The 25634-nt window shown below is 45.4% G+C and overlaps 1 protein-coding gene across 3 annotated transcripts in view; it reads right to left on the reverse strand.

Annotated features, from left to right (window-relative positions):
• tom1 (target of myb1 membrane trafficking protein) overlaps window positions 1–25634 on the reverse strand; it is a 145296-nt gene that overhangs the window by 31153 nt on the left and 88509 nt on the right. Inside the window, exons 12-14 of one of the 3 annotated variants that reach the window (XM_072492035.1) lie at window positions 15840–15915; window positions 6656–6721; window positions 3477–3536 (exon numbers count right to left, since the gene is read on the reverse strand). In XM_072492035.1, the coding sequence (XP_072348136.1) occupies window positions 3477–3536; window positions 6656–6721; window positions 15840–15915 (202 nt within the window). The remainder of the gene's footprint in view (window positions 1–3476; window positions 3537–6655; window positions 6722–15839; window positions 15916–25634) is intronic. The other 2 variants (XM_072492036.1, XM_072492037.1) reach the window with 2 other exon arrangements.

Below are 25634 nucleotides of genomic sequence, written 5' to 3' on the forward strand. Positions count from 1 at the left end.
TTGCTGACAAATTTGCGAGGACGCCAGGGGCTGCAAAGAAATATAGACAGGGCGAGTGAGGTGGGCAGGAACATAGCAGATGTGGCGAAGAATGAAGTTAACACTTTGGGCAGAAAATTTTTAAATGAGACTAGGAAACATTTACATTCAGAGGGACCCTGGTGCCCTGGTACACAAATCTCAAAGCTAACATGCAGGTATACAAGTTATTATTATAAAGATTATTATTATCGACATGCAAGAGTAAAGTCTCACAATTGATGAGACTACATCTGGAGCACTGTGGACAGTTTTAGTTTTGTGGTAAAATGGCCAACAGCCTGAATCTTAGGCCCGATTCAGAATTGGACACTTTAAATTAAGAATTGGACGTTATAAATTAAAACCACAGTCAGAACCACGGACAGGCCTGATGGGAAGTCAAACAGCCAAACCTGAATACACTGGACAGAGACAGACAGCCGGGGCAAGTCTGGGCCCGCCCTGTAAACAGGAGATCGGAAGATAATCGATCCCATTCAAGTGGTCGATTGTTGTGGATTGCCCAGACTTTCTGGCACCTAGATTTCATGCCTTTCATTACCTTATATGGGATCCGATTATGTGCGGACAATGCACCTGGCGATGGGCCCCTGGAGGGGGGTTCCTGATGTCCTGCAGGTTTGCAATCGGCAACTTCATCGAGTGTCGCAACCTCTGCCAAGTGACTTCCCTGGCTGAGGACCAGAGAAACTTCTTAAAGGATGCGAAGATGGTGATAAGACGACACCACCCAGGGACCCATCCCAGCAAAGACTCAACTCAGAGGCACGGAGAAGGCTCAATGACGGACCAGAGAACGGACGGAAGAGACATACGAGACTCCCCGTCGCAGACGAGGCTCAAGAGGATTGGACCCGCAGCTCAATCCAGTTCGTTGGCACGGGTGGTATTAGAAGTTTGGGCAGATAATATTTGGGATCATTTGGTAGAATAACTGTTTTATTGGGGTTAGCACAGTGGTTAGCACAGCTGCCTCATGGCGTCGAGGTCCCAGGTTCGATCCCGGCTCTGGGTCACCGTCCATGTGGAGTTTGCACATTCTCCCCATTTCTGCGTGGGTTTCATCCCCACAACATAAAGATGTGCAGAGTAGATGGATCGGCCAAGCTAAATTGCCCCTTAATTGGGAAAAAGTATTTTTTCCCAATTAAGGGGCAATTTAGCATGGCCAATGCACCTGCCCTGCACATCTTTTGGGTTGTAGGGGTGAAGCCCACGCAGACACGGAGAGATTGTACAAACTCCACACAGACAGTGACCCAGGGCCGGGATTCAAACCCGGGTCCTCAGCGCCGTAGACAGCAGTGCTAACCACTACACCACCGTGCTGCCCTAAATTAAAAAAAACAAACTGTTTTATTGTGTTTATGAATACACTTGGGTTGAATCGTGAACCTGTGTTTGCCCTCTGTTCATCTCGCAAATATGGACACCTGGGGAAACGTTTTAGTAATAAACAGGTCAAAGTTTCTGATAATTTACAGACAACAGCTTCCTTGTGCAAGGAAAGATATGCTGCCCGGTTGATAATTCAAAAAAGGCTCACTGGACTGATCCCTGGGATCAGAGGATGGTCCTCGGAGGTGGGATGAATAGACTAGACCACATTCCTTAGATTTTAGAAGAAAGATTGAACTGAAACACAAAATTTTTTAAGGGGCTGGATAGGGTAGATCCTCAAAGGTGTTTCAACTATATGGAGGTTCTCAAATTAGACATCAGTCTCAAAATAAGGGGTGGACCATTTAGGACTGAGTAAAACACTCGGAGGGCTCTTGTCTCTTTAAAATTCCCGCCCCCAAAGAGCTGTGGATGCTTAGTCATCGAGTATCGTCAAGACAGAGGTCAATGGATACTTGAGGTGGGATTCAGCAATCCCGTTGCACCCGGCACAGAACCGGGTGAATCCCGGAGAGCCCAAATCAGATTGCGGCCCAGGCCGAGCGAGTCACCCGACTCGCTCCACCCGCGTGATCTGGATTTTGCCCTCGCGAGGAGAGATCCAGATCTGCATATTTAAATGCCAGGGTGCCCAGGGGCTGCTGCTAGGGTGGGACTGCAGTGTTCCGGCCGAGGGGAAGTTGGGTGGGGGGGGGGGGGTGAGAAGGGTGTGGATATATTGGGGCTGCCGGAATAAATGACGCCCCAATCGGAGAGCAGCCCTTCCTGCTGGGGAAACACCCCTTTGAGGCCCCCCAAAAAAGACAAGTGCCCCACTGGGAAACATTCCCCTAAACCAGTCCGACAGCGGACTAAGTCCGTTGAATCACGCCCTTGGATACGAAGAGAATTTTTAAAAAAAATTTTAAGAGCACCCAATTATTTTTCCCCAAAAAATTAAGGGGCAATTTAGCGCGACCAATCCACCTACCCTGCACATCTTTGGGTTGTGGGGTGAAACCCACGCAGACACAGGGAGAATGTGCAAACTCCACACGGACAGTGACCCGGGCCGGGATCGAACCCAGGTCCTCAGCGTCGTGAGGCACCAGTGCTAACCATGGCACCACCGTGCCGCCCACTGAATACTAAGTGAATTAGTGAACAATGTGGAAAGATGAAGTTGAGTTTGAAAATCAAACCATAGATATGCAGTGTAATCCAGTTCTCCAAACTAATTTCTGGGTCGTTTTCCACTAATTCCCTTGGGTTTCAAATCACAAGGCCATAAATCGCTTTCTTCCATTGGAGACAATTGGTTGGGAGGTCATGGACCCACGCTGGATTGTTTAAAGTCAGCGAACTCAAAAAAACAATCTTCCACTTACAGCAACAGATGAACATGCTTCACTTTTTCTTTGTTAGCTGAAAAGGCAAAGCTTAAACGTATGTTAAATGTCTACCTTGTGGCATCTCAATGGCGTCACTCACAATGGTGAAGGCAAATGTAAATAAGGGAATCTCAAGCCCCCGTTAAAACATCTGCCTTGCCTGCAGTGAGATTTTGTGGGTGAGCATCAGAGCTTGCCCAGGTACTTTGTATTCATGTTGCAAGTCTAAGCAGTAACAGCCATTTCGACAGCAGGGAGAGGTAGCGGAGTGATTCACTGACGAGATACTGAACTGCAAACTTTGGCTTACTCTGGCTCCTAGTTCTTAGGGTCTCGTGGTTTGGTTCAGTCGCTGCACCACAATATCAGGTTCAAATCTTCAGACGTCAGCTGGGCCCTGATGAATGATCTATGCAGCCCCTATCTTGAGCAGAAACCTGCGAGAAGGGTTCCGACAAACGCCTATAGGGAGATGAACGGATCAACAAAAAACGAACAAGACTGGTTCTCGGGGCCAGGAGGGGCAATGCCTTTCCCAGACAAAGTCTGGAATGCATCAAACAACTCCGCCAAAGCACCAATGGTTCATTACCGCGCCCGTCAAATTCAAACTTCATTGGGAGTTAAAACAACGCAAATTAAAAAGATACCCAAAATTCTCACCACGTCTGTGGACAGCCACTGTTCAATGTCATCCATTAGGTTGGTCTGAGTGACTGGAATCTGTTACACATAAATGGGAAGGCCAGGAGGAAGTGAAACAACAATCAAAACGAAATAATTTGAAAATAATAAAACTGGTCATTAAAATCCACATGGAAGCAGGGTAGAAAATTATTTTATTTTAATTTGTGCTCCATAGAGCAGGTTAATTATAACCATGATCCATTTAGCAATTTGGAAGACATCGATTTTTAAAATTAGATTCCGAAGAATTCCTTCTGGAGCAGGAACTTTATACCTTGCTTTCCAAAAATAAACTTGATTAAATTATAGTCAACTTCACCACACAAAACGTACACATCACTGATTGGTCACAATATTCCAAAGGAAAAAGTAAATCAATAAATGAATCAAAGAAATTGAGGAATGGGGTCAACATGGGAAGAGAAGGCGATGACTGGACCGTCTAAAAATTGTTTTGAGATTTCTATCCAAAAGGATACAAGGAGGATTTGATTCATCAGACACTTACCCATGTGGATAGCCCGTCCATACACCACCTTCTCTTTCCACAACTGGGTGTTCAACACTGTGGAAGTGACACCTACCTCTTTTGTTGCAAACGGAGCAAGGCCAGAACTTGCTGGTTTGGTTCTCTCCACCTCACACTGCTGCCACTTACCACCATCGAGGACTGAAACTCACCTGAGGCAAGGACGTTCTGACTGGTAACAAAGCCTGGAAACTTTGCAGGTGATCAGCAGTTGCGGTACCATTCTACAAATATACCGCCAGCCTGCACAACAGGACAATCTGGGTCTGTGTGTTGTTAGACTGAATAACCAGCTGAACGCTCGGGCTAAATGTGGAACAGGAGGAAAATGTAATTCTCCCTCTACTCTGACCCAACCGCCTACTTCAGAGGCAGCAACGGTAGACTCCGATGTGCTGAATGTTCAGCGGCACCAACCTTTCAGCTACTCCGTGCGGTGGATCAATGGCCATTAGGATTTGGGTTCACGATGCCCAAGGACCCTGGTTTGATCCCGGCCCCGATTCACTGTCCGTGTGGAGTTTGCACATTCTCCCAGTGTCTGCGTGGGTCTCACCCCCACATCCCAAAGATGTGCAGGTGGATTGGCCACGCTAAATTGCAAATAAAAAAAGAAGGATTTGGGTTGAACTACCTAAAAACTAGTGAAAAAGGACCTGGAAGCGACTATCATCCTATGGTCAGAGAGCTTTGAATAGAGAGCTCAAAAAAGTGGTCACGTTCACCACTGATGCAGTCTCAAAAGCTTCAGGTTGAGCCCAGTGGTAGTATTATGAGATATTCTGGATATGGCAAGCTTTGAATAAAATTCTTAATAACATTATGTTGCAGCAGTGCTGGATGGTCACAATCCTCGGGTCAGCAGTGCAGTAATCCTGAAGAGAAGATCAGATGCCAAAAGAGAAAAAGTCCACAGCCAATACATACACTGCTTTACTTTAGCAGTGGCTCTGAACTCCTGTCATTGAAATCTGAAAATGACCAGTAGAATTGACATGCATCTCGGATTCGGAAAGTTATCCATTTTTGCAACACCTTACACAGTGAGGAAGATTACATTTCAGAAAGGGCAATGAAAAATTATTTCCCAATAATTATTTGAAATAATCACACTCTGAGGAGAGTTTTAAAACAAATGATTCACAAGTAACAACAGTACAGGATCACCCAACAACACAAATGAAGCAGTTCTGGAGGACGTCTTGCAATAGCCTCAATTGTTCAAGTGAAATAAAGGCCTGTTGAAAAACGGAGTTGTTCCCAGTAAAGCAAAGTAGAAATAAGCCAAAAAGCCAGACAGAATTTGGATCAAGAGTTACGATAACCCAGGACACAGACAGTATTGAGGGACTTCCACCAGCCTAGATGTACACAGCAATGCCAATACTTTCCATTCTTTGAAGAGGAGACGATTTTTACAAATAAAATCAATTAATTTGGCTGGAGGGAGGATTGGGCAAAATGATTCAGTAACGTTTATCCTTCAGAAAAAACAAACAAACCATGAAGTGACATGTACAAAGTGATTATTAGAAACACAGTAAATCAGATTGCTTCAACTGGGTTTGGTGTTTGATTGCGGGAAGATGCAGTAATGGAGGAGGAGGAGAGAAAATAAGTTATTCAAGATTCCTACCCAAGGCATGATATCCAGTGACCTTTGGAATTAGGCTTTGGAATTTGACCCCCTTGCTTGCCGCTCACAACGAGATAAAACTCAATGGCTCGGATTGCAAGTAGGTGGGCAGCATCCGATTTATAATACAAGTCAATCTCTCCAAGATGGCGGCGGAGCGAGGCGACTCTCTGCGAGCTCTCCCAAACAGATCCACTTTTTACTTAACCTATACTCGTTCTAATCTTTTCCCTATTATGTATTTTCTTTTATTCCCTTTTCTTCTCATGTACTTAATGATCTGTTGAGCTGCTCACAGAAAAATACTTTTCACTGTACCTCGGTACACGTGACAATAAACAAATCCAATCCAATCCAATGGAAGGGTGAAGGTTTGGCCTGGGTGCTGGTGGGGTCTAATTGTTATATTTCTAGTTTATCTTTCCCAGCCCCTCAATGACCCTACAGTCCTCTACAAAGCTATTTCTTAGAAGCTTCCTTTCCAGGCTGAAAGCACATTTCTCTTTGCAGCTAAAGCTATTAGGGATAAACAGGGTGAAGTGGGATGAGAGGAGGGATGTGTGGCATATAAATACCAGCAGACCAGGCGGAATGTCTAGGTTCTGAGCTTCAAGAACACATATTTCTTACTATTTTTCAGTCATGTCCTAGAAAGGCGTTTTTTATTTTTTACAGGCGAAACAAGGGAGGGAATCGAGCAACAATGTGGGTTTTGAGGTCAAAAATTTGGAAGGATGGGGTGAGGGGTGCTGGATAGCAGAAGTTTCATCTTCTTAAATGTTCTGGGAACAGGTTTTTAAGCCCCCCCCCCCCCCCCCCCCCCCCAAAAAAATCTCTTCAATTCTATGTAAAAGAGAAGGGAACCAACCGCCAGTGTTATCTCAGGCACGGTCGTCACATAACACTGTCTGTGGCATCACCAAACAGTCGAGAGGTCAAGCCCCTGAAGGGGAACAGATGAACCAGCCAGAGAACATGGTGAGCTCTCACCATTCCTTGGTTTTTCATCCAGCTGTCTATCGGTCCGTTCGTGCGCTCGTTCAATATATTCTCCGTCTATTTCAGAGAAATTATCACTCAAATGAAAGCAGATTAACACAACTTCAAAAGTCTATATTTAACTCACCTGTGTTTTAAGGACAGTGCTCTTCTATCCTTTCATGCAATACGAGTGTCACTGGCAAGGCCAGCATTTGCCACCTATCCTGAACTGCCCTCGAGAAGATGGTAATCAGTCATACTCCTCATAAAATTAAAAGTCACTTCTGAGCCATGCAGGGTCAGAAGGAAACAAATATGTTTTTTTTACTTCAGCAATAGGGGCACTGCAAGTTATTGCCATCTCTGGCAAATTGAGAGTAGAGTGAAGTAAATAATATCAAGCAGTGTCCCTGCTCCTGCTTGCTCAGCGACAACCCAAACCAAGAGCTTATTTTCATAGATGCCAGGTTAAGGACAGCATCCAGCTCAGTTGTGATTTTCTCAACAGTTAAATAGTTTACTGATACTACCAAGACTCACAATGACTACTTGGCCAACGTATCAGAGGCCAGGATAGCTATTGAAGTGGGCCCCTTCAAAGAACCAATGTCTTCAGGAGAGAAGATTGGAATGTAATCCAAAAATGCTACTTTCAACTTGAACATCCTTGTGCTTTTTATTACCCGTATCCCGATTCGCACCGATTCCTGTTCATCCATCGCCCCAACGCTCACATACACTGGCTCAGCCCTTACGTTCAATCCACAGCCTTGCCCTTTCCCCTTGGCTACAACTGCCCCCAGCTCTGCCACCCTGAGAGAACTGGGCATTCCTCCAATTCTGGTCCCCCGTGCATCCCCAAGTTCTTTCAGCTGTCTGGGCCCTCAGCCTCAGAAAGCTCTTTTAGGACTCTTCGGCAAACTTACCTTCACCTGTCCCAATATCTGTGGGTCGGTGCAAAACTCTGGGCAACAACTCTCCTGTGAAATGATTTGGGAGATTCACTATGTTGAAACAGGAAACATTTTTTGTCGTCATCAACGGCAAAATCTTTGAAGTAGTAAATGGTGAGAAGAGAACTTCTTTTGTGATATTGATCTCCAGGATAGGAGAGAGAAGGACCAAACTGAAGAGTTGAAGGGACCAAATGGACTAATGCCTACAATCAACGCTGACTTTTATTCAGCTTCACTCACATTAGTCCTCTCCTCATTCATTGTTGAAGCAAATGTTAAACATCTTACAAAATGATGAAGTCAAGCAGTGTTGACGACAAGTGCAGCCCTTCAGCCTCTACTTCAGAGATCCAATATCCCCAGAGCCGCAACAGACATTGAACAATGAGTAGGACACAGATACACACACCACCCGTCCAGAGTTCATTGAAATCATCACTTGGATAACTGAACGAGCCCTGGTAAAATGTTGCTTCGCTCCGATACATTATCTTACAGAAGGAAACTTGGATCTTGGCGCAGGTTTCTTTATGAGGAGTTGCAGATGAGAACGTCACTTTAAAGTGGATGGGAAAACTAATTTCATTCCATTCCTTGGGAGCTTAGAAAAATTAAATAGGATAGGGAAATTATACTGCTATTAGACAGGAGCTGAGAAGCATAAAGTGGGAGCAATTGTTCTTGGGGAAATGCACAACAGTAATGTGGGGATTGTTTAAGGAGCACTTGCTGCGAGTGCTGAATAGTTTTTGTGCCACTGAGACGAGGAAGGAATGGTAAGGTGAAGGAGCCTTGGATGACAAGAGAAGTGGAGCTTCTAGACAAGAGGAAGAAGGAAGCTTACGTAAGGTTGAGGAAGCAAGGATCCACATTCCCATGTCTGCGTGGGTTTCACCCCCACAACCCAAAAGATGTGCTGGGTAGGTGGATTGGCCACGCTAAATTGCCCCTTAATTGGAAAAAAAAAATTGGGTATTCTAAATTTATTATTTTTTTTTTTTAAAAAGAGGAAGCAAGGATCTGACTCGGCTCTAGAGGGTTACAAGGTAGCCAGGAAGGAACTCAAAAATGGACTGAGGAGAGCTGGAAGGCGGCATGAAAAAGCCCTGGCGGGAAGGATTAGGGAAAACCCCAAGGCGTTCTACACTTGAGAAATAAGGGGCTGGTTTAGAACAGTGGGCTAAATCGCTGGCTTGTAATACAGTACAATGCCAGCAGCGCGGGTTCAATTCCCTGAACAGGTGCCGGAATGTGGCGACTGGGGGCTTTTCACAGTAACTTCATTGAAGCTTACTTGTGACAATAAGCGATTATTATATAGGGGCTGGTTTAGCACACTGGGCTAAATAGCTGGCTTTTACAGCACACCAAGGCAGGCCAGCAGCACGGTTCAATTCCCGTACCAGCCTCCACGAACAGGCGCCGGAATGTGGCGACTAGGGGCTTTTCACAGTAACTTCATTGAAGCCTACTCATGACAATAAGCGATTTTCATTTTTTCAAATAAGAGGATGATCAGAGTGAGAGTATGGCCGATCAGGATTAGTGGAGGGAACTTGTGCCTAGAGTCTGGAGGAGATGGGGGAGGCCCCAAATGATTACTTTGCTTCAGTATTCACTAGAGAGAGGGACCTTGTTGCCCATGAGAACAGTGTGAACCAGGTTAATAGACTCAAACAGGTTGATAATAAGAAGGAGGATGTGCTGGAAATTTTGAAAAGCATCAGGATAGAAAAGTCCCCTGGGCCTGACGGGATATACCCAAGGTTACTACGGGAAGCGAGGGAGGAGATTGCTGCGCCGTTGGCAATGATCTTTGCGTCCTCACTCTCCACTGGAGTAGTACCGGATGATTGGAGGCGAATGTTGTTCCTCTATTCAAGAAAGGGAATAGGGAAATCCCTGGGAATTACAGATCCATCAGTCTTGCGTCTGTGGTGAGCAAAATATTGGAAAGGAGTCGGAGAGATAGGATTTATGATTATTTAGAAGAGCATAGTTTGATTAAAGATAGTCAGCATGGCTTTTTGAGGGGCAGGTCATGCCTCACACGCCTTATTGAATTCTTTGAGGATGTGACGAGACACATTGATGAAGGTCGGGCAGTGGATGTGATGTGTATGGATTTCAGTAAGGCATTTGATAACATTCCCCATGGTAGGCGCATTCAGGAAGTTAGGGGGCATGGGATACAGGGACATCTGGCTGTATGGATACAGTATTGGCTGGCCGAAAGAAGACAGCGAGTGGTAGTGGACGGAAAGTATTCCACCTGGAGGTCGGTGACCAGTGATAGTCTCGCAAGGATCTGTTCTGGGACCTCTGCTCTTTGAGGTTTTTATAAATGACTTGGATGAGGAAGTGGAAGGGTGGGTTATGACACGAAGGTTGGTGGAGTTGTAGATAGTGTTGAGGGTTGTTGCAGGTTACAACAGGACATTGACAGGATGCAGAGCTGGGCTGAGAAGTGGCAGATGGAAGTGATTCATTTTGGAAGGTCGAATTTGAATGCTGAATGTTAAGTAATGGGTTAAGAGACATTGCAATTCATTGTCTCATTTATGTTAAGTATCCATTAATTGACACTGATATGTAAATGGGCTTCAGGTGGCCTCTGGCAGGTGGCGCGTTAAGAGTTTTGTGCAGGGAGCCCGGCAAACCACGCACATATGTTTTGGGCGTGCCCGGCACTGGAAGGGTATTGGAAGGGAGTGACGGGAGTGATTTCGCGGGTGGTGAAGGCCCGGGTCAAACCAGGCTGGGGGTTAGCTCTATTTGGAGTTGTGGAAGAGCCGGGAGTGCAGGAGGCGAAAGAGGCCGACGTTGTGGCCTTTGCGTCCCTAGTAGCCCGGCGCAGGATCCTACTCATGTGGAAGGAGGCGAAACCCCCCGGACTGGAGGCCTGGGTAAATGATATGGCGAGATTCATTAAACTGGAGCAGATAAAGTTTGCCCTGAGAGGATCGGCTCAAGGGTTCACCAGGCGGTGGCAGCCATTTCTCGACTACCTAGGGGAACGTTAGAGGGAAGACAGATGACCAGCAGCAGCAACCCAGGGGGGGGGGAGGGGGGGGAGGGGGGGAAGGGGGGGGGGGTTAGTTTAGTTTAGTTCAAAGATAAAGGGGTTTTGTTACTTGTGTATTGTTAAAAATTTCTGTATTGTTATTGTTGCGTTTGCTTTGTAAGAGGGGAAAAATTGTTGTTTGGGAAAAAAATCTCAATAAAAAATATTTAAAAAAAAAAAGAGTTTTGTGCAGAGGCTGTGGAAGTGAAATAAAGGGTGTTTGGTGAAAAGGAACAGGAACTTTAGACTCTTCATATCACAGCAACTAAAACGTCTAACAATTGGTAGCAGAGGATAGTTGCTGTGTAAATGTGAAGGGTCTAGTCAATGGAAGGATGCAACTGTTATTAGTAGAGCAGGGCAGGCCACTGGAAATTATAAACATTGGTTGAATGTACAGCATTCAGGGGAAGGAGTCAAGAGAATGGATTGGGAAAACGAAGTTCAAAAATGGAGGGCACAGAAACGCAGTGCCAGTTCAGATAGTACATCGGATAGTGAACAGGTCCGCAGGAAAAGGTCGAGAACTATTGAAAGGACATCCCACAGCAGAAGTGAAAGATCAAGCAGTAGCAGTACAGAACGAGATACCAGGCGGGAGAGGGGACGTAGTTTGTCAAGATCTCGGAACATGATTAAGACTAAGAATACTAATAGGAGTAGAAGCCCACATGCACGTGAGATTTTGGTGGCTTCAAATAAATTAGATGAAAAAGTTATTAAAGAAGCTAAACACCAAGATTTGCATAGTTGGAGTGAATTTGGGGTATACATGGAAGTACCGGATAGGGGACAAAGAGCTCTATCCCACAAATGGATTTGCACGGAAAAGGTTCTTCCGGATGGAACTTATAAGGCAAGGCCAGGCTTGTGGCAAGGGGATTTGAAGAAAACTCAGAAGATCAGGATTTAAGGGTAGATTCACCTACAGCAGGAAAGGTTATTTTAAAGATCTTCTTGGCTCTATTAGCCACAAAGGCATGGGAATGCAAATCTATAGATATAAAAGCTGCCTTTTTGCAGGGGCATCAGCTCCAGAGAGACATTTTTCTCCGTCCTCCTAAAGAAGCAGCTAACATAGAAGGGGTACTCTGGAAGTTGAACAAATGTGTATATGGATTAAATGATGCATCTAGAGTCTGGTATTTTTCGGTAAGGTCAGTTTTGTTAAAGTTAGGCTGTTGCCAGTTGAAAGCAGATCCTGCAATGTTTTACTGACACTATAAAGGAAATCTTTCTGGCATTTTTATGATGCATGTTGATGATTTTTTGTGGGGTGGGACTAGTGATTTTGAAGCTATTGTAATCTCTGGTTTGAGGAAAGAATTCAAGGTTGGAAGTCAGGCTTCCGGTGCATTTAAATATATTGGACTGGAAATTGGACAGACTAAGTTAGGGGCAACTTTACGTCAGCAATCTTATTTGGAAAGCCCAATAGCAATTAGTCGTGGCCGAGTTTCACAAAATGACGCAATGGTTTCAAAGATAGAAAAAGAGCAACTGCGAAGTTCAATTCGGCAACTGAATTGGTTAGGTAGACAGACTAGACCGGAGCGTGAGTTTTGATGTCTTAAGAGTCGAGTACAAAAATGAATGATCCCAAAGTGGAAGACATAATAAGAGCAAATAAAGCGTTGGCCAAACTAAAAATGCAGGAGTGTGTTTTGAAGTTCCTGGTTTTAGGTGACCTTAAGCACTTGAAACTCAGTTTATATTGATGCGTCCTACGCAAATTTATGTGATGGGGTTTCAAGCGCAGGAGGTTTTATAATTTTCCCTTTGGGGAACAATGGTAAATGTTGCCCGCTTGTGTGGGAAACAAAGAAAATAAGGAGAGTGGTAAAAAGCACTTTGGCTGCTGAGACGTTAAGCCTTGTAGAGGCGGTGGATATGGCCTTTTATACAAGTATGATATTGACAGAAATTTTGGGATTAGGGTAATATACCTATTGACTGTCACATTGACAATAAATCCCTGTGGGAAAATGTGCACTCTTCAAAAAGTGTCAATGAAAAGAGGTTACGGATAGACATCGCAAGTTTGAAGCAGATGTTGGACAGAGGGGAAATAACAAAAATTAAATGGGTCGACAGGAGCTATCAACTGTCAGACTGTTTTACGAAAAGAGGGGCGAGTTCACAGAAACTTTTGGATATAGTTAATGAAGGGCGCTTGTTTCTGTGACTGTTTTCTTTTCCTTCTCGTCCAAACAAAAAAAAAAAGAAAAAAAAGAGGGGGGAAATCATTTGTGTGTTTTTTAGTTTCTTGAAATTTTGTTTTCACCTAATTATTTTTTTCTCCAAGGAAGGGGAGACTGTTAAGTAATGGGTTAAGAGACATTGCAATTCGTTGTCTCATTTATGTTAAGTATCCATTAATTGACACTGATATGTAAATGGGCTTCAGGTGGCCTCTGCCAGGTGCTGTGTTGTTAAGAGTTTTGTGCAGAGGCTGTGGAAGTGAAATAAAGGGTGTTTGGTGAAAAGGAACAAGAACTTTAGACTCTTCATATCACAGCAACTAAAACGGCTAACACGGAATACAGGGTTAAAGGCAGGATTCTTGGAAGTGTGGAGGAACAGAGGGATTTTGTGGCCAACGTACATAGATCCCTCAAAGTTGCCACCCAGGTTGATAGGGTTGTTAAGAAGGCATATGGTGTGATGGTTTTCATTAACAGGGGGATTGAGCTCAGAGCCGCGAGGTTTTGCTGCAGCTTTATAAAACTCGAGTTAGACCACATTTGGAATAGTGTCCAGTTCTGGTCGCCTCATTATAGGAAGGATGTGGATGCTTTGGAGAGGGTACAGAGGAGATTTACCAGGATGCTGCCTGGACTAGAGGGCATGTCTTATGAAGAAAGGTTGAGGGAGCTAGGGCTTTTCTCACTGGAGCGAAGAAGGCAGAGAGGTGACTTGATAGAGGTGTACAAGGTGACGAGAGGCATGGAGAGTGTGGATAGCCAGAGACTTTTCCCCAGGGTGGAAATGGCTGTCACGAGGGGACACAATTTTAAGGTGATTGGAGGAAGGTATCGGGGAGATGTCAGAGGTCGGTTCTTTACACAGAGAGTGGTGGGTGTGTGGAATGCACTGCCAGCAGAGGTGGTGGAGTCAGAGTCATTAGGGACATTTAAGCGACTCTTGGACAGGCACATGGACAGCAGTAAATTGAAGGGGTGTAGGTTAGGTTGATCTTATATTAGGATAAATGGTCAGCACAACATCGTGGGCTGAAGGGCCTGTACTGTGCTGTTCTATGTTCTATGACTCTCGCTTGATCCACCCAAAAGACCCTCTCAGATAAGAGTTATAAATTTCAGTGCTCAGCAATGAACAAGGACTGTAGTTATCCTGTAATAATTCCAATTCAGGGCAACACGGTGGCGCAGTGGTTAACACTGCTGCCTCACGGCGCCGAGGTCCCAGGTTCGATCCAGGCCCCGGGTCACTGTCCGTGTGGAGTTTGCACATTCTCCCAGTGTTTGCGTGGGTTTCACCCCCACAACTCAAAGATGTGCAGGGTAGGTGGGTTGGCCACGCTAAATTGCCCCTTAATTGGAAAAAATTAATTGGGTACTCTAAATTTATTTTTTTTAAATAATTCCAATTCGTGGGGCGGCACGGTGGCGCAGTGGTTAGCACTGCTGCCTCATGGCACTGAGGACCCAGGTTCGATCTCGGCCCTGGATCACTGTCAGTGTGGAGTTTGCACATTCTCCTGGTGTCTGCGTGGGTCTCACCCCACAACCCAAAGATGTGCAGGGTAGGTGGATTGGCCGCGCTAAATTACCCCTAAATTGGAAAGAAAGAAATTGGGCACTCTTAAATTTAAAAAAAAAAATTCCAATTAGTGTTTATTGTAATTGTATCATTGGAGATGGAGGCAGTGGAGCAACGGGAAAGTTTGTATTTCGGGGTGGCATGGTGGCGCAGTGGTTAGCACTGCTGCCTCAAGGCGTCGAGTACCCGGGTTCGATCCCGGCCCTGGGTCACTGTCCGTGTGGAGTTTGCACATTCTCCCAGTGTCTGCGTGGGTCTCACCCCCACAACCCAAAGATGTGCAGGGTAGGTGAATTGACCATGCTAAATTGCCCCTTAATTGGGGAAAAAAAAAAAAGAGGGAAAGTTTGTATTTGTATAGCGTCTTCCAGATTCTCATGATGGCAAAGTGATTCACAATGATTTACAGGGTGTTAATGTTCAGCAAAACCAATTCTTGACTTTTCACCCCTCACCAGCGTCGTAAAGTGACATCGCTATAGTTAGAATGGAAATGATGGGGAGCATAGAACGTACAGTGCAGAAGGAGGCCATTCGGCCCATCGAGCCTGCACCGACCCACTTAAGCCCTCACTTCCACCCTATCCCCGTAACCCAATAACCCCTCCTGACTGTTTTTGGTCACTAAGGCAATTTATCATGGGCAATCCACCTAACCTGCGCGTCTTTGGACTGTGGGAGGAAACCGGAGCACCCGGAGGAAACCCACGCAGACACGGGGAGAACATGAAGACTCCGCACAGACAGTGACCCAGCAGGGAACTGAACCTGGCACCCTGGCTCTGTGAAACCACAGTGCTAACCACTTGTGCTACCCTGCTGCCCATTGCCATTGATGGGAACTTCCCCATCAATCACACAGAGACTGGGATTGGTTTTACACACAATTCATTATATATATATATATATATATATATATATATATTATTTTCCACTCTACATTTTTTCTGGAGAAATAACAATGCTTTTATCAGTTGCTGTAAGATTTTTGGGTTACGTTTTCTGTCGTTGGTAGAGACTTTGGTACTGAAGGTAGACCCAAATCTCACCAATCTGTGGCACCATCGGCATTGGCCAACCAGCCCTGAACCGTCCCTGGAACAGACTAGGTCAAAACTTTCAGAATGCACACATTTCATCTGCATTTTGATAACAAAAGGAAAATGCATTTAAACAACCATCAAGTCCCATTTGTTTCTGAAGAGCAGTACATTTTTATTTCTAAATTAAATTTCTCAATGGTTTTGATGAAGTGATACTCGCCTTGCTTCAGCAAGTACAAACAACTGGACCCAATTCACAATTTAGAGAATTAGTCAAGTTGAAACCTCCATTCATTATAATATTTAGTGAGCTGCGTATAGGGAATAGATTTGAAGTAAACACTTACAGCTCCGGTGTTCTGCTGTCGAGTATCCAGTGCCCCTGCCAGCCCTTCAATTGCTTGCGGTTCTTCATATTTTACACTGGAAGAAACCCAACATTCTCTTGTTAGTGGTTTGCTTGTTGATTGATTAGTCTCCATAACCAGTCTTAGAAGATGCAACAAACTGAAGCGTGGAGTGCAGGATTTTATATACGGAGGAGAGAAAGGAAGCAGCTCACAAACGGTAAGCTGCATCAAATTCTATTCACATCATTTTGGAACCACCTTCAGCCCCACAAAACCTCTGCAGTCCTTGTATTCGGACTTCTTCAGTACCTCCGATTTTTAAGCACCCCCCCCCACTAAACTTCTGTGCCCCATTCCTCCTTTAAGACGCTTCTCAAACCTACCTCCCTATCTGCCCCAATATCGCTGTTTGATGAAGTTCTTTTGCAACACTGTGGGACATTTTACTGCTTTGAAAGGTGCTATACAAATTCAATTTCTTTCAAGCGTCTCAGAGGGCACAGTCTCAGAACAAAGTGATGCCAATTTAAGACGGAGATGAGGAGGATTTTTTCCGCAGAGGGCTGTGTCTCTCTGGAACTCCTTGCCACGAGAGCTGCAGGGGTAGCGTCCTTGTGTATATTGAAGGCCGAGAAGGAGATAAGATTCTTGATTGGTAAGGGAATGAAGGGTTACGGGGAAAGGGGATGTGAGGAATGTCAGATCGGCCACGGTCTGATTGAATGGCGGAGCAGGCTCAATTCCAATCCTGTTCCTATTTCTAATGGCTTGATGGTCTCATGGTCTAAAGGCTCTGTATCTGAATGAATGTAGCATTCAAAACAAAACATGAACTGATCAAACCAGTTAAGTCTCCAGAGTCCCAGATGACGATAGGGAGCTTTTCCCTTTGAGGGAGAAGAGCTGACTGGTGGTGATTTAGCCGGAGGATCAGGTGAGGGGCAAGATGGAGAAGGCGGGTCCTTCATGAATAACCTCAGCCGGTACGGGGAACTGAACCAGTGCTGCTGGCTCTGCATCACGAACAAGCTGCCTAGCCATGTGTGCCAGACACAAAGTTATACTAGACCTGGTATTGTGCAAGGAGATGGAATAAGCCGATAACCCTCACTGCGAAGGCACCTCTGTGGAGCAGTGATCATAATAAATTTTACATTCAGTTTGAGGGGAAAAAAAGACTTGGTCCAAGCCTAGTATTTCAAACTTAAGGAAGGGCAATTATGTGGGAATGAATGCAGAGCTACCGAACGTGTACTGAGAAATGAGACGAGTACTGTACACAGTATTCCAGATGTGGTCTCACCAATGTCCTGTAGAACTGAAGCATAATATTCCTACTTTTGTATCCAATCCCCTCGCAATAAATAATAACATTAGCTTTCCTAATTACTGTGTACTTAAAATATAATTGAAAACCATTTATAGAATACAAAAAAATGCTGATAGCTTGGGCACAACACACAGGATAGACAACACTTCACTGAAACACAGATGGAATAAAAAAATAAAATACTGCAGATGTTGGAAATCGTAAATAAAATCAGGCTCTCGTTTCACAACCAAGTACTGTACTCGGTTTGACACTTGTTGTATAAACATGGATCTTAAATGTATTGCTGAAAGAAAAAGAGACATGCTGCCGAAGCTTTTCTCCTTGCACTCATCTCAAGACAGATGCAAAAATACCAAATTTCAGAGGGAAAAGCAGTTCATGCTGCATGGGGAAAAGGGTGCGGATTGGTTGATTTATTGATTGCCAACCATTCAATAAAGGAGTCATTGAGTGTACAGCAAAAAACATAGGCAGCGAGTCTCTTTTATCATCAATATGCAAGTTGTGGTCTTAAATGCACACACATTGCCAATACACACCATCTTCTGCAGCAACATTCCCTTTCATATAAATTTTTCTAGTCAGAATTTTCTGACAACTTGGTAGTTAGCACTTTGGTGTCAAAGAACAAAGAAAAGTACAGCACAGGAACAGGCCCTTCGACCCTCCAAGCCTGTGCCGACCATGCTGCCCGTCTAAACTAAAATCTTCTACACTTCCTGGGTCCGTATCCCTCTATTCCCATCCTATTCATGTATTTGTCAAGATGCCCCTTAAATGTCACTATCGTCCCTGCTTCCACCACCTCCTCCGGCAGCGAGTTCCAGGCACCCACTATCCTCTGTGTAAAAAAACTTGCCTCGTACAACTCCTCTAAACTTTGCCCCTCGCACCTTAAACCCATGTCCCCTAGTAATTGACCCCTCTACCCTGGGGAAAAATTCCACTGTCTATGCCCCTCAGAAATATCAGCCCCTCAACCTCCGTCGTGCCAGTGAGAACAAACCAAGTTAATTCTCCTCATAGCTAATGGCCTCCATACCAGGCAACATCCAAAATGCATTATTCACATTTGTCCGGATTAAACTCCATCTGCCATCTCTCCGCCCACGTCTCCAAACGATCTAAATCCTGCTGCATGCTCTGACAGTCCTCATCGCTATCCGCAATTCCACCAACCTTTGTGTCGTCTACAAACTTACTAATCAGACCATTTTCCTCCAAATCATTTATATATACTACAAACAGCAAAGGTCCCAGCACTGATCCCTGTGGAACACCACTGGTCACAGGCCTCCAATTAGAAAAGCATCCTTCCATTGCTACTCTCTGCCTTCTATGACCTAGCCAGTTCTGTATCCACCTTGCCAGCTCACCCCTGATCCCATGTGACTTCACCTTTTGTACTAGTCATGAGGGACCTTGTCACAGGCTTTAATGAAGTCCATATAGACAACATCCACTGCCCTACCTGCATCAATCATCTTTGTGACCTCCTCAAAAAATTCTTATCAAGTTAGTGAGACATGACCTCCCCTTCACAAAACCGTGCTGCCTCTCGCTAATACGTCCACTTGCTTCCAAATGGGAGTAGATCCTGTCTCGAAGAATTCTCTCCAGTAATTTCCCTACCACTGACGTAAGGCTCACCGGCCTGTAGTTCCCTGGATTATCCTTGCTACCCTTCTTAAACAGAGGAACAACATTGGCTATTCTCCAGTCCTCCGGGACATCACCTGAAGACAGTGAGGATCCAAAGATTTCTGTCAAGGCCTCAGCAATTTCCTCTCTAGCCTCCTTCAGTATTCTGGGGTAGATCCCATCAGGCCCTGGGGACTTATCCACCTTAATATTTTTCAAGACGCCCAACACCTCTTCTTTTTGGATCTCAATGTGACCCAGGCTATCTACACACCCTTCTCCAGACTCAACATCCATCAATTCCTTCTCTTTTGTGAATACTGATGCAAAGTATTCATTTAGTACCTCACCAATTTCCTCTGGCTCCACACACAGATTCCCTCCCCTGTTCTTCAGTGGGTCAATCCTTTCCCTGGCTACCCTCTTGCTTTTTATGTACGTTTAAAAAGCCTTGGGATTTTCCTTAACCCTATTTGCCAATGACTTTTCGTGACCCCTTTTAGCCCTCGCCAGCCTTCTAGCCCTGACAAACGCCTCCTTTTTCTTTTTGACGAGACCTACAATATTTCTCGTTATCCAAGGTTCCCGAAATTTGCCGTATTTATCCTTCTTCCTCACAGGAACATGCCGGTCCTGAATTCCTTCAACTGACATTTGAAAGCCTCCCACATGTCAGATGTTGATTTACCCTCAAACATCCACCCCCAATCTAATTCTTCAGTTCCTGCGTAATATTGTTATAATTAGCCTTCCCCCAATTTAGCACATTCACCCTAGGACCACTCTTATCCTTGTCCACCAGCACTTTAAAACTTACTGAATATTGGTCACTGACCCCGAAATGCTCCCCTACTGAAACTTCTACACCTGGCCAGGCTCATTCCCCAATACTAGGTCCAGTATAGCCCCTTTGCTATAATCAAGAGTTTCAGAGGAGAGCTTTTGATCATCTGTGCTAATAGAAGGTTAAGAGGTGATCGGATTAAAGTTTTCAGGATGTTACGGCGGGGAGCAGATAGGGCAGGTAGAGGAAACCAATTCCCGCCGCATTGGGGGTCTGGGACTGAGGCATAGCCTAAAACTTTCAGGAGTAACACTTCTCATTCTCCCAGTGTCTGTGTGGGTCTCTACCCCACAACCCAAAGATGTGCAGGGTGGGTAGATTGACCACACTATATTGCCCCTTAATTGTAAAAAAAAAAAAAAAATTTAAATAGGAAACATTAGTATGTACAATAGTTGATTAAAGTTTGGAACCTTCTTCAGCAAAGGGCAGGAATGATAGATTTTTCTGTTAACCAAACGGTATTAAAGCATATCGGTCAAAAGGTGGTATGCAGAATTTCAGTCAAAAGGTGGTATGCAGAATTTCGGTCAAAAGGTGGTATGCAGAAATTCGGTCAAAAGGTGGTATGCAGAATTTCGGTCACAGATCAGCTATGATTTAATTGAATGGTGGAACAGACTCAAAGATGTGCAGGTTAGGTGGATTGGCCATGCTAAATTGCCCCTTAATGTCCAAAGATGTGCAGGTTAGGTGGAGTCATGGGGTTACGGGGATAGGGCAGGGGAGTGGGCTTATGTAGGGTGGCTTTCAGAGGGCCGACGCAGACTCGATGGGCCAAATGGTCTCCCTTCTGCACTGTGGGAATTCTATGGTTCTATGTTGCTCCGCTAAAGTACAAGTGGAGAGCTTAACTTGTCTACAGGCCATTCAGTCCATCAGCTACTTTCAAGCGCACCTTCAAGAGCAACCACAACAACAAAAGCAATACTAGAACTATCCCCAGGAAGCCCACATGGTCAAGTATCACACTGCTATCATCCAGTTCCTCCATTCAAATTTCCAATGCAAAAGGCAAAATTAAGCTAACCATTAACTCTAGCCAATAGTGAGAGGGAGAGGCTGGTGGGGGAGATGGTGAGGGTAGGCAGGAGGTATGAAGAGGTGCCCGAGGAGGGACTGTTGAGGAAGAGGCGCAGCCTTCAGGCCGAATTCGACCTGTTGACCACCAGGAAGGCGGAGGCGCAGTGGAGGAAGGCCCAGGGGGCGATTTATGAGTATGGGGAAAAGGCAAGCCGGATGTTGGCGCATCAGCTTCGGAAGCGGGACACAGCTAGGGAGATCGGGGGAGTTAAGGATAGGGGAGGGAGTGTGGTGGGCATCAATGGGGTCTTCAGGGACTTAAATGAGGAACTGTATTGGTCCGAGCCCCACTGGAGGGGGAGGGTTGGGCCGCTTTCTGGACCAATTGAGGTTTCCGAAGGTGGAGTAGGGACTGGTGGCAGGATTAGGGGCCCCGATTGGGCTGGAGGTGCTGACCAAAGGGATAGGGAGCATGCAGGCGGGGAAGGCACCGGGGCCGGATGGGTTCCCGGTCGAATTCTACAAAACAATGTGGAGCTGTTGGGCCCGTTGCTAGTTAGGACCTTCAATGAGGCAAAGGGGGGGGGGGCCTTGCCCCCGACGATGTCCCGGGCACTGATCTCCTTGATCATGAAGCGGGACAAGGATCCCCTGCAGTGTGGGTCTTACAGGCCGATTTAGTTGTTAAACATAGATGCCAAGGTGCTGGCGAGGGTCTTAGCCACGAGAATTGAGGATTGTGTGCCGCAGATCATCCACGAAGACCAGACGGGGTTCGTGAAGGGGAGGCAGTTGAACGCGAATGTGCGGAGGCTCCTGAACGTTATTATGATGCCGACGAGGTAGGGGGAGGCGGAGATAGTGGTGGCGATGGACGCTGAGAAGGCCTTCGTTAGGGTAGAGTGGGGGTACTTGTGGGAAGTGCTGAGGAGGTTCGGGTTTGGGGAGGGGTTTGTCAGGTGGGTTAGGCTGTTGTACGAGGTCCCGATGGAGAGTGTGGCCACGAACAAGAGGAGGTCTGAGTACTTTCGGTTGCATCGAGGGACGAGGCAGGGGTGTCCCCTGTCCCCCCCCTGCTCTTCGCACTGGCGACTGAACCCCTGGCTATGGCACTGAGGGAGTCGAGGAACTAGAGGGGGTTGGTGCGGGGTGGGGAGGAGCATAGGGTGTCGCTCTATGCGGATGACTTGCTGCTATATGTGGCGGACCCAGTGGGGGAAATGCCGGAGGTAATGAGGATCCTCAGGGAGTTCGGGGATTTCTCCGGGTACAAGCTCAACATGGGGAAGAGCGAGCTGTTCGTGGTTCACCCAGGGGACCAGGAGAGGGGGATTGTCGAGCTTCCACTAAAAAGGGCGGAGAGGAGCTTCTGGTATTTGGGGTCCAGGTGGCCAGGAGCTGGGGGGGGGCCCTGCATAGACTTAATTTCACGAGGCTAGTGGAGCAAATGGAGGAGGAGTTTAAGAGGTGGCTCGCATTGCCACGGTCTCTGGCGGGTAGGGTGCAGTCAGTTAAGATGACGGTGCTCCCAAGGTTTTTGTTCCTGTTCCAATGCCTCCCCATTCTTATCCCGAAGGCCTTCTTTAGGCGGGTCAACAGGAGCATAACGGGGTTTGTGTGGGCGCGAGGGACTCCGAGGGTGAGAATGGTGTTCCTGGAGCGGTTGCTGTAATTCTACATAAACTAGACAGGCACATGGACAGCAGTAAATTGAAGGGGTGTAGGTTAGGTTGATCTTAGATTAGGATAAATGGTCGGCACAACATCGTGGGCCGAAGGGCCTGTACTGTGCTGTTCTATGTTCTATAAAAGAATGCAAATAAAACATGTAACTATACATTGGGAGTTATTACAAATCTATATATGTGCACATGCAGAATCTGTTACCAAATTCAAGATGCTGAAACTTTAATTACCCATTCTGCCCAACTGCAGGCAACATGATCACTGCATTAGGAAAGTAACATTTTGGATGAAAATCTATATTACTTGCTTTAAACTCACCTAAATAAGCCGTGCAGTAGAACAATTCCAGGACTTAGATCAAAACCATTGCTGCCGTTTTATAAGCTTTCAAAAGTCATACACTCTTGAATGAAGGGCACAGTCAAACCCATTTCATCTTATCCCAGTCCAATTAAAAGAGACTGGGTTGGGTCTTCTGCGGTCAAACTTTTCGAAGAAGTGGGGATCAGTGAAGGGGCCCCCGTGAATAATGGCGTCAATGATGAGGAAAAGTGCAATAATTAGCAAAGTGATGAGGAAAAATGGCACGAAGGGCTTCAGGAGTTTCAAATACATCTCCATCGAAAGGCAAGAACTAACAACTACTTTGCAACTGAAGGAGCATCTTCACGCGATAGACCCGAACAAAAATAGAACGGCTGAAAATAGACGTACCCGAGGATTAAATTCAAAGATCTTGCATATTTTTGAAATGACATCTCCAAATAGTTGCATGGCTACACACGCTGCTTCACATGCTTTTGCTGTTTAGCAAGGGATTGAATTTTTATTGCGCACTCCAGGTCATAGCACAAGACTCCCTTTCGAGAGATCCATTTCCTTCAGATTAAATGGAAGGAGTGGGAGGAAATTATCTTGTGTGGGAATGTCAAATTAGAATTAGCCAGCATCATTCACTGTTTAAGAGGTCAGGCATGAAATTTGCTCTCGTGTCACACTCAAGTGTTCTTTCTGTACAAGAGGCTGAGGAAAGAATAAAAAAGAGAAGGCCCCCATGGCCAGGGAATGTTGCCGAAAAGGTGGAGAGACCCCCAACCTGTCGGCCACGTCCTGACGGGGGAACCCAAAATTCATCCCATACCTTCCTCCACTCCAAGTGTCTTCAGCATAGCCATCCTCCATTTCCTTGACTCAACGGCCTTTTGGGAGAGCAGGAATGTGTATGAAGAAGTTGCTTCCTGACATCACCCCTGGTGGCCCAGTTCTAATTTTAAGGTGATCTCCTCAGCTGAACTTTACCCATCAGAGAAAATAATTTCTCTATCAATTCCTTTAGCATCTTCCTCGACTCAAGGGGGTAGAAGCTTGGCTGTGCAACATGTCCCCAATTCAGCCCTCTTGCCTCAATATCATTTTGGTAAATGGGTGCTGATCAAAAGGTGTCCATAATATTAAGCAGGATCTGATACAGTAGCTACAGAGAAACTTTTCTTTTGGGGGAATCACGAACAAGGTGCCATCATCTGAAAATTAGAGCTAGGCCTATTAAGAAGGAAATCGATCAGCAAAGAGGAAAATACATGTTTACGGACAAGATTTTTTTTTTTTTTTTTTTTTTTTAAAATGGAGAGATAAATAGATCTTGCACTCCCAAGATTCACATCATGGAGGCTTCTTTCGTCTAAAACTACCAATAACTTCTCACTGGAAGCATTCCTTTTGTCAAGACAACTAATGGATTGTATTTGCCGATTTAAACTTGGAGATTTATTTTTCTCCAACATTTGTTTCAAACTCGCGGTATCAATTCTTAATCTCATTCATACATTTTGTGAAGTGCAAAAGGGAACTATTGTCTGTATAACATTCAATAGATATGGTTTATTCACCATCTCCTGGATATAGAGTCCCCCCTAATATCTTTGATAAAAAGAATGTCATGTCAACTGCCTCAATAAGTACGAGAGTTTCAGCAGCCAGAGTACTTTTTATTATTTTCTTGGCCTCCCAAGTGAAGGGCAATATTTCCAACTTTCTCCCAAGAGGAACATTATAAAACCAGCTGAGCTCAAAAGCCCATCATAAAGGTTTGCACGAGAGGGATCACTAAAAACATTACACTTCTGGGCTCATCCAAAGATGGGAATTTCAGGACACATTTCTCCATCATTTTTTAAATGCTTATTTGCTCGCAAAATGTCCTTGACATTTTTTTTTTTTTTTTTTTATAATTTTAATTACAGTACTTAGTTCTAAGACATCAAAATTTGTATTGTGCCTTGTCCATGTGCAAACTGTACTCCCCAGCTGCTCCATCTCAGCTTTGAAAGCATAATAATAATAATAAAATAATAGGAATAATAATATTTATTAGTGTCAAAAGTACACTATATTAACACACTGCAATGAAGTTACTGTGCAAAGCCCCTAGTCGCCACATTCCGGCACCTGTTCGGGTCCACAAAGGAAGAATTCCGAATGTCCAATTCACCTAACAAGCACGTCTTTCGGGACTTGTGGGAGGAAACCGGAGCACCCGGAGGAAACCCACGCAGACACGGGGAGAACGTGCAGACTCCGCACAGAGTGTGACCCAAGCGGGAATCAAACCCGGTTCCCTGCCGCTGTGAAGCAACAGTGCTAACCACTTTGCCACCCTATTGAGAGGACCTGGCATGATTGACTGTGATAGGGTTAACACTTTCTAAATAGGATTGTTGTGAAGTAACTTCAGACCTAGACTGCCTTATTTTCAACCTCATATACTTAAAAGGCCCCAGAAGCCTGACTCCCATGCCCCTCTCTCAGGTCCACCTCAAAATACAAAGAAAATTACAGCACAGGAACAGGCCCTCCAAGCCTGCACCGACCATGCTACTGAGGACCATATTACCTCCATATTCATTTTTTTGTCAAGACGTCCCTTAAAAGTCACTCTCGTATCTGCTTCCACCACCTCCTCTGACAACGAGTTCCAGGCTGCTACCACCCTCTGTAAAACATTTGCCTCATGCATCTCCTTTAAATCTTGCCCCCAAATAATTGACTCTTCCACCTGGGAAAAAGCTTCCGACTATCCACTCTGCCCTTGCCCCTCAATCTTGTAGACGTCTGTCAGATCGCTCTTCAACCCCCGTCATTCCAGCAAGAACATACCAAGTTTCTCCAACCTCTCCTCATAGCTAATGCCCTCCATACCAGGCAGCATGCTGGTAAATCGTTTCTGTACCCTCTCCAAAGCCTCCTTCTGGTAGTGTGGCGACCA

Source organism: Scyliorhinus torazame, chromosome 29 (assembly GCF_047496885.1).
Source record: "Scyliorhinus torazame isolate Kashiwa2021f chromosome 29, sScyTor2.1, whole genome shotgun sequence".
NCBI classification, from domain to species: domain Eukaryota; kingdom Metazoa; phylum Chordata; class Chondrichthyes; order Carcharhiniformes; family Scyliorhinidae; genus Scyliorhinus; species Scyliorhinus torazame.